The 9229-nt window shown below is 40.0% G+C and overlaps 1 protein-coding gene across 1 annotated transcript in view; it reads right to left on the bottom strand.

Moving 5' to 3' along the window:
• Positions 1 to 2233: 2233 nt before the first annotated feature.
• The window catches only part of PPP2CA (protein phosphatase 2 catalytic subunit alpha), a 32198-nt gene continuing 25202 nt past the window's right edge, over positions 2234 to 9229 (bottom strand). Inside the window, exons 3-7 of the mRNA XM_033181204.1 lie at positions 7647 to 7820; positions 6776 to 6865; positions 6133 to 6294; positions 4883 to 5001; positions 2234 to 3342 (exon numbers count right to left, since the gene is read on the bottom strand). Coding sequence (XP_033037095.1) covers positions 3270 to 3342; positions 4883 to 5001; positions 6133 to 6294; positions 6776 to 6865; positions 7647 to 7820 — 618 coding nt within the window. The 3' untranslated portion in view covers positions 2234 to 3269. The remainder of the gene's footprint in view (positions 3343 to 4882; positions 5002 to 6132; positions 6295 to 6775; positions 6866 to 7646; positions 7821 to 9229) is intronic.

Here is a 9229-nt window from a genome sequence, read left to right as displayed (position 1 = left end):
GTGGGATTACAGGCGCCTGCCACCACACCTGGTCAGCTTTGTATTTTTAATAGAGACGGGGGTTTCACCATGTTGGCCAGGCTGGTCTCAAACTCCTGACCTCAGGTGATCCAGTCACCCCAGCCTCCCCAAGTGCTGGGATTACAGGCATGAGCCACCACGCCCGGCTGTTTTTAACCCTAGATGTAAATTAGAATGGGAAACGTAAAAATGTATGCCTGGGCCCTCCTCCAGCAATTTAAATCAGAATCTCTGTAGGCATCAAAGCTGAGAACCACAGAAATAACTATCCTTTTCCTGAGCTAAGTCCTTCTTGAAACTAATTTAATATTGACAAACTTCCTTTTAAGAAATACCTACTACAACCAACAAATGCTTAATACACAGCAAACGAAAAAATGTCTAGGATACTCAACCCAAAACATGAGCACATCATGTACAAATTCATTGTAATCTTACAAAATAAGTTTCAAAATTTCTACAAGCCCTCACTATACAAACTCAGAATCATCTTTTTTGAGACAGCGTCTGGATCTGTCACCCAGACTGGAGTACAGGCGCACGATCTCAGTCCACTGCAATCTCCGCCTCCTGGGCTCAAGCGATCCTCTCACCTCAGCCTCCCAAGTAGCTGGGATACGGTATGCCACCAAGCCTGGCTAATTTTTGTATTTTTTTGTAGAGATGGGGTTTTGCCTTGTTGCCAGGCTGCTCTTCAACTCCTGACCTCAAGTGATCCGCCAGCCCCGGTCTCCTGAAGTGTTGGGATTACAGGCATAAGCCACTATGCCAGGCCTGTTCTTATGGCAAGCTTTTTGAAAGTTTATCAATGAAAATCCCATTCTAATGTTACTGAGACCTTTTTTTTTTTTTTGAGAAGGAAGTCTCGCTCTTTTCACCCAGGCCAGACTGCAGTAGTGCTATCTCAGCTCACAAGCTCCGCCTCCCGGGTTCCTGCCATTCTCCTGCCTCAGCCTCTGGAATAGCTGGGACTACAGGTGCCCACCACTGTACCCAGCTAATTTATTATATTTTTAGTAGAGACGGGGTTTCACCATGTTTGCCAGGATGGTCTCGATCTCCTGACCTCGTGATCCACCCACCTCGGCCTCCCAAAGTGCTGGGATTACAGGCGTAAGCCACCGTGCCTGGCCTTGAGACATCAATTAACACCCAACTTAGTGATTCTCATCCAACCATGATTACGTATTTTTAAAGAAAATTACTATACTTACTTACACATTTTCCTTACCATAGCCATTTTCAAAAGTTAGGGTACTAACACTTTCTAGTTTAGATGGCCAAAGCCCAGTCTCTAACTAAACAATTCTTTTAAACCCTAGTTATTCTAAAACCAAGCTATTCTTGTCACAAGTCCCATTCCACTAACCACAAAATCTAGCACATTTGTACCTGGAAGATAACACCACATGTCAATTACAATATACGTATTCCTTAGTCAATTCTGGTATCACAGGACCCGAAAAAAAGCTGCTTGGTGTCTAGATTACTTGGGTATTAAAACATGGATAAGCTATTTGTTCAGTTGGAGAGAAAGGGCATATAGAGTGACAGAGCAACAAAAAGACACACAGATAATGCATTTCTTGTGAAAGAAAAGAATGAAATGAAATGAAATGTAGAAACCCTAACGGCCTTTTGCTTTGGAAAATTAACTACAAAAGCCACTAAAAATATGATCAATTAGATCAGAAAAGAGGGGATATGCTATAACTTCCCTGTTGGTTCCAGATTCAACACAGCACAAAGCAAGAAAACTTTTATTTACTACACTCACAAGTATGATTAAGTGTTCCTATTTACTCTGGTATGTTAAAATATCAAATATTAGTTCCCACAGAAGAACTGTTTTTTAACATCTAATCCTATTTGAAGGATAAAAGGGTGGAAAAACTCAAATGTTGAACACTGCCACTTTAAGTACCATTTTTGTCTTCAGGTGAACGTACATAAGACTAAACCATGATCCAACAATAGTTTTCTATTTGGTTTCACTAGTATCACTCAAAGAACTTGACACAGGCTAATGCTTTAACACTTTCTTATCGGAGACAAATTTAACTCTAAGAACATACGACTCAACAATGTACAAAGATTTAAGAATTTGCCAATCTGTCAATCATTTTAAAGAGTCCATATAATATACATAGCAATATAATATTCATAACCAGAAACTGCACTAAGTAAACACATCATTAGTTTGTTAAGCTCTACCTGAAAACATGCTGTTTTATTAAAACAAAACCCAAAGACTTAAATCTCAAGTTATATGGTTTTACAATTAAGTCTTACTGAAGCAGCACAGATTTCCTTTCTTACAAACAAGTTAATATGCAGGAAGAACCCACAAAGTGCACACCAACAATGTGACAAATTGTAATATGTGAAATACAAATAAATCCTGAAGTTAATCTGAAGAATGTCAAGGAGTTACCAGAGGTTATGTAGTGCCCTTGATTTTTATTTTACCTATAAGTCTACAAATTCTAAAATTTACTCAATTGATTTAACTTTTTAAATAAACAGCACCAGTCTTGCCCATTGATACAATTAAAATTTGACCTTCTCAGTTCTTAGTTCACAAGTTTATTATGAAAAACACTGCAGTGCTCTTGTGCAGTCACATCGTCTTACAGGAAGGGGGAAAAACAGTTCTGTTCAAAACAACTCACCAGGTTCTGACAATAACAAAAGACAACATGGGGCTGAGATTTGAGTAGGGAATAAACTGAGTGCAGACAAATCATATAATTAAATTAAACGGTATCCCTGAAAATAAAAAGAACGATTTCAAAACTCACAAGTAGAAGGGAGGCCTTGGTACTTATTTTTAAAAATGTTCATTAAGCTCCAATGATTGTTTGCTGCTATCCTTATCTACAGTCATGCTGAGTAAAGCTATAGCTAAATGGAAGTTAAATTGTATTCACGAGGTGTTAATGTTTACATCTTATTATCTGCAGTCTCTCAGAGAAAGCAAAAGTAACTACAAATAGCGCTATGCCAGAAACTGGTTTCTTGACCAACAATGTCGCTTCAGCATGCAATGAACTGGTTCATTCTAAAGTGGTCACGGCTGTTGATGACAAGAGGCTTTGTATTTTTATATGGCACATCTTTTGGTCCATGTGAAAACAAGTTTTTTGAATGTTAACTATTTTCTGACACTTTGGAGTTACTGTTGCTCTTCCCATTTCCATTAGGTCGATATATGGTTCATGGCAATACTGTACAAGTTTAAAATTTCATTACAGGAAGTAGTCTGGGGTGCGACGAGTAACATGGGGCTCGCCTCTACGAGGTGCTGGGTCAAACTGCAAGCTGAAAAACAAGACAGATTCATGGTTTATGTTCCAAGACCTCCATGTACTGACAATCAAAACCAAGAACATGAGTCTTCCAAACTTTACACTTCCTATCCAATTTCAGCTTGTCTTAATATAACAGAACCCTAATGATAATGGTCTGTTAACCGTACTCCCCTTGAAAGAGTCAAGGCAAATTCAGCCACAGAGACTATGCTTTTATAAAAACATGGTTTTTACCTTGACTGAAATTTCAAACCAAAAAAACATGTTTGGCGGGGTGTGGTGGCTCATGCCTATAATCCCAGCACTTTGGGAAGACGAGGCGGGAGGATAATGAGAACAGGAGCTTGAGACCATCCTGGCTAACACGGTGAAACCCCATCTCTACCAAAAAAACACAAAAAAATTAGCCGGGCACAGTGGTGGGCGCCTGTGGTGCCAGCCACTCAGGAAGCTGAGGCAGGAGAATGGCATGAACTCAGGAGGCGAAGCTTGCAGTGAGCTGAGATCGCGCCATTGCACTCCAGCCTGGGGGACAGAGCGAGACTCCGTCTCAAAAAAAAAAAAAAAGAAAAGAAAAAACAAACAACAAAAAAACACAAAACATGGTTTTAAAAGTGAAAAACCTAGTAATTTACACTAGGATCTATATATAATAAGTTCCTGTGGGTGTGTTTCAATGTAGGTCCATTCAAAAACTTAAAATAAAAGTTGGAATCTAACATAGCATAATCCCTTAATAAACTCTTTTTTGATATGAAGTCTCGCTCTGTTGCCCAGGCTGGAGTGCAGTTGCAGTATCTTGGCTCACTGCAACCTCTGCCTTCCAGGTTCAAGCGATTCTCCTGCCTCAGCCTCCTAAGTAGCTAGGATTACAGGCATGCGCCACCACGTTGGGCTAATTTTTGTATTTTTAGTAGAGACGGGGTTTCACCATGTTGGTCAGGCTTATCTCGAATTCCTGACCTCAGGTGATCCACCCGCCTGAGCCTCCCAAAGTGCTCGGATTACAGGCGTGAGCCACTGTGCCTGGCCCCCTTAAACTCTTAAACCTCACATTTAACTATGTATTCAGGCTGGGCACTGTATCTTTTTTTTTTTTTGAGACAGACTCTCGCTCTGTCGCCCAGTCTGGAGTGCAGTTGTGCGATCTCGGCTCACTGTAAGTTCACACCATTCTCCCGCCTCAGCCTCCTGAGTAGCTGGGACTATAGGCACCCACCACCACACCTGGCTAATTTTTTGTATTTTTAGCAGAGACGGGGTTTCACTATGTTAGCCAGGATGGTCTCGATCTCCTGACCTTGTGATCCGCCCGCCTTGGCCTCCCAAAGTGCTGGGATTCCAGGCCTGAGCCACCGTGCCTGGCCGGCACTGTATCTTATACTTGTAACACCAACACTCTAGGAGGCCAAGGTGAAAGGATCACTTCAGCCTAGGAGTTTGAGGTAAGACTGGGCAATATAGTGACACCCTCTCTCTCAAAATAAACAAACAAACCAAAAACCTACATATTCAGTAATGCAATAAAATGTTCAAGTAGAAATACTTACAAAGAGTATTTTAGAGTATCGTCAAGTTCCATGATTGCAGCTTGGTTACCACAACGATAACAATAGTTTGGAGCACTGAAAATCGTTACTACATTCCGGTCATGGCACCAGTTATATCCCTACAAGGAAAACGAGGAAAAATCTTACTTTACTCCCTCAATTCACTAAATGCTACTTCACTCAAGAGAGAAAAAAATCTCTACTCATTCCCACCCCTGCCAAAGGGGCTTAAGAAATGTTAATGCTTTTTTTCTGGATGACTTAATAATTTGCTGTACTTCATACAACCTGTAAGATATGTATGTATTTGTTTTCCCCCTAATTACAAAACTTGCTTTTAGTACTACAAAGAAAGGAAAAAAAAGCCTTTAACAAACAGCGGCGACCACCAAAGAATGAACTGCTTCTCATGTATCTGCCTTGCTGTAAATGATAGTGTCTCATTAGCCTCTTCTATTGCAGTGGTCCTAAAACACGATTTAAGAATGAGTATTTAAGCGGCCATTCCCTAGAGAAGTAGATACCTAATCCTGGAGACCAGAACCTTACCAATTTTGTCAGTTACAGGTAAAGGCCTGTAAGTTGTTCACTGCCCAGGAACAAACGCGATATGCCTCTAGGATCTCCAGCCTTGTTTCCTCAAAATCCATCCATCTGAATGCATGAGCTACTTTTGTTACTTTTTGTTTAGTATTGTTCACAAATTTATCTTTAGCAAAGTCAGATTTTATTGATAACCACAGAGTTGTACTAGTATTAATCTAATTAGGACCTTATTTTAAAAACATGCTAATCAGTGTGCATGTCAAGAACCTTTGCCTCTTTCCCTTCTCTTCTTTCAAATCACCTATAGTCCTACCATCCAAAGGACCACTTAGAACATTTTGGTGTATTTCTTTCCAGTCTCTCCTACATACATACATGTTAAATATATGAAATGACATTGGGATCATAAAATATTATATACACACCCCAACTCCCTACATCTTACTTTCCCACTCTTAAATCCCAAGTACTTCCTAATCATTCAGATTTCTCTGGAAAAATGTTGATGGATTCATTGTAATCAACAACTTGAGCTTTTAATTCTAGTAGTGTGCATCTACTGAAAAGGCTCAGGCTATAATGGTAAACTCATCAGAAGGAATAGATGGAATTTCTCACAAATGTCATTAATTTAAAACTCCCTAATATCTTCTTTCCTTAAGTTCATTAAAATACAAGTCATATTTCAAAGAATAGAAGCATACCTCCATCACTAGCTGGTGAGCTCTTGACACCAACGTGAGGCCATTGGCATGATTAAATGTCTCTGAAATATCTTGCCCAAAGGTGTAACCAGCTCCTCGAGGAGATATTCCCCAACCACCACGGTCATCTGGATCTGACCACAGCAAGTCACACATTGGACCCTAAAAAATAACTTCAAGTTATAAAATGCCTTTTACAAACATGGTTAACACATTATTTGAGTAATTCATCAGAAGCAGCACCCTAAGTCACCCTCTTTGAGTGATGTTTGTGGACAATGCTAATAGATTGTGCAGTTGAAGTCAAACATCTGCATCAAGTAAGATGTATTTTCCAGTAGACTTTATGAGACACAGCTGACATCCATGGGGCCCAGCAGCAACATGCCCTAATTAATCTGCCTATACAAATTTCAGAGTCAAAGACAGACAACCTAGGTCCTAATAAGCCCAGCTCTACAGCTGTTGTGATCTTGGCAGGTTTCTTAACGTCAGCTTCTTCTGAACAATAGGGCAGACAGGAGTGTTCACACCTCAAGTTGTTTTTGAGAATTATAAGAGAGAATATATCTAATGAACTTATAATTAAACCTCTCCACTCCCTAATAAGTTTTTTGGAAAGATTTTATCAAATAAGTCATACCTCATGGGGAACTTCCTGTAGGCGATCAAGTGCTCTGATATGATCCAGTGTATCTATAGATGGCGAGAGACCACCATGTAGACAGAAGATCTGGAAAGAGTGGTTTAAAAGGTTAGCCTCACCTAAAAAATTTGTGAACATTCTTGGCTGGGCACAGTGGCTCATGCCTGTAACCCCAGCACTTGGGGAAGCTGAGGCAGGAGGACTGCTTGAGGCCAGGAGTTTGAGACCAGCCTGAGCAACACAGCAACACCCTGTGTCTCTATAAACATTTTTTAAGTGTCTCTATAAACATTTTTAAAAAATGAGCTGGACACCCCCGTCACTTGGCCCCTCTGGTGTTTCTGTGCTCTGCCTGAATGAGGCTTGACTTTGCAGGATTCAGCTTTGCTCCAGCCCACTCTAAACTATTGAGTACACTCCCATTCTTCCTAATAGAACATCACTGTCACACCCAGACTCCACCTCAAATAGCTCCTTTGAGAAAACTTTTTGGATATCACTCCTGCCCCCTGCCAGAGACTAGTATCTTTGTACTCATAAAATTTTATTATAAGTTCTTTTGTGTGCACAATAATTAGTTCCTTACATCTCCCAGACTTGTCCAAAAACAGTCCGAGAGAATAAATGGGCTACATCATCCACCCTTGTGATCCCATCATACAGTTCAGTGCCTGATATAAAGAATAATGCACTTTAAAAAGTTGGACACATTTGTCAAATTAATTGTTTAAAATTTGAATGAATGCTATCAATATCTACTAAAAAATATCCCTAAAGAGGTATAACAGTGGAAAGAGTCAGGAGCACCTGAACATTAAAGGAAGTTGATTCTCTGAAATAATCAGCAATGAGTTTTAGATCCACATACCTGCCCATCCACCAAGGCAGTGAGAGGAAGATAGTCAAAAAGATCTGTAAAATATTTCCATACATTTGCATTTCCATATTTTCTTAAACACTCATCATAGAAACCATAAACTTGTGTGATCTGTCTGCTCTCATGATTCCCTCGAAGAATGGTGATGCGCTCACGGTAACGAACCTAAAACAACAAAACGCAAAACATAAACAACTAGGTCTTTCAAAAGCCAATGAAAATTCAAGAAACTTTCTACAGAAAAAAAATGCAGTTACAATTTTGTTGAAAAAACAGCACACACCCTCATATCATACTGAACCAAAACCACAGTGCTACAAAGTGTTTAAATGCCCATGGGATGTTTGCCCACATCATCTCAACTAAGATCAAACTCCCTCTACCACCAACTTTTTTTTTTTTTTTTTGGAGACGGAGTCTCGCTCTGTCACCCAGGCTGGAGTGCAGTGGCCGGATCTCATCTCACTGCAAGCTCCGCCTCCCGGGTTTACGCCATTCTCCTGCCTCAGCCTCCTGAGTAGCTGGGACTACGGGCGCCCGCCACCTCGCCCGGCTAGTTTTTTGTATTTTTTAGTGGAGACAGGGTTTCACCATGTTAGCCAGGATGGTCTCGATCTCCTCACCTTGTGATCCGCCCATCTCGGCCTCCCAAAGTGCTGGGATTACAGGCTTGAGCCACCGCGCCCGGCCTACCACTAACTTTATACCAAACATCATCAATGGCATACAAAACCACATAAATTACTTTACAGTTCAATAATTTTTCACAAATTTATAGTTATGCAATATCACCACAATCCAGTTTTAGAACCTTTCCATTATCCCAAAAAGATCCCTAATGCAGTCACTCTCCACTCCCACTCTAGCTCCTGGCAACCACTGATTTACTTTCTGTCTTGAGTTTGTCTTTTCTAGAAACGTCATATAAATGGAATACAAAATGTAGTCTTTTGGCTACATATCACCTAGAATATTTTTGAGGCTCACCCATGTAATGGCATAGATCAGTGGTTTGTTCCTTTTCACAGTTGCACAGTCCTTCACTGTATGCCTATACCATTTTTTGTTTCTCTATTCACAGGTAAGATGAACTGGTAATTATGTTACCGAGGTTTCTGGCTACTATGAATAATGTTGCCATAATCATATGCGTGGAAGTTTTTCTATGGACATATGCTTTCATTTCTCTTGGGAAGTTTCCTAGGAATATAATTGTTGGATCACGTGGTAATGTTTAACTTTTTGAGAAACCGTCAAGTTGTTTTTCAAAGTAGCTAGACCATGTTATATCCCCACCAGCAACGCATGAAGAGTTTAATCTCCGGTATTAACCAACACTTGGTATTATCAACCTTACTATTACAACCATTCTAACAGGTGTGAAGTAGTAGCTCAGCTACTTTAATTTGCATTTCCCTGATTACAATTGATATGCAGCAGCTTTTCATGTGCTCATTGACCACTCATGTATCATCTTCTTGGGTAAAGTATCTATTCAAATATTTTCTCCATTTAACAATTATCTGTCTCGTTACTGAGCTATAAAAGTTGGTTTTTTTTGTTTGTTTGCTTTT

Source organism: Trachypithecus francoisi, unplaced genomic scaffold, assembly GCF_009764315.1.
Source record: "Trachypithecus francoisi isolate TF-2019V2 unplaced genomic scaffold, Tfra_2.0 Lachesis_group2, whole genome shotgun sequence".
Taxonomy (NCBI): Eukaryota; Metazoa; Chordata; class Mammalia; order Primates; family Cercopithecidae; genus Trachypithecus; species Trachypithecus francoisi.
The sequence above is the reverse complement of the archived record's forward strand: the minus strand, read 5'-3'. Positions and strand labels throughout refer to the sequence as shown.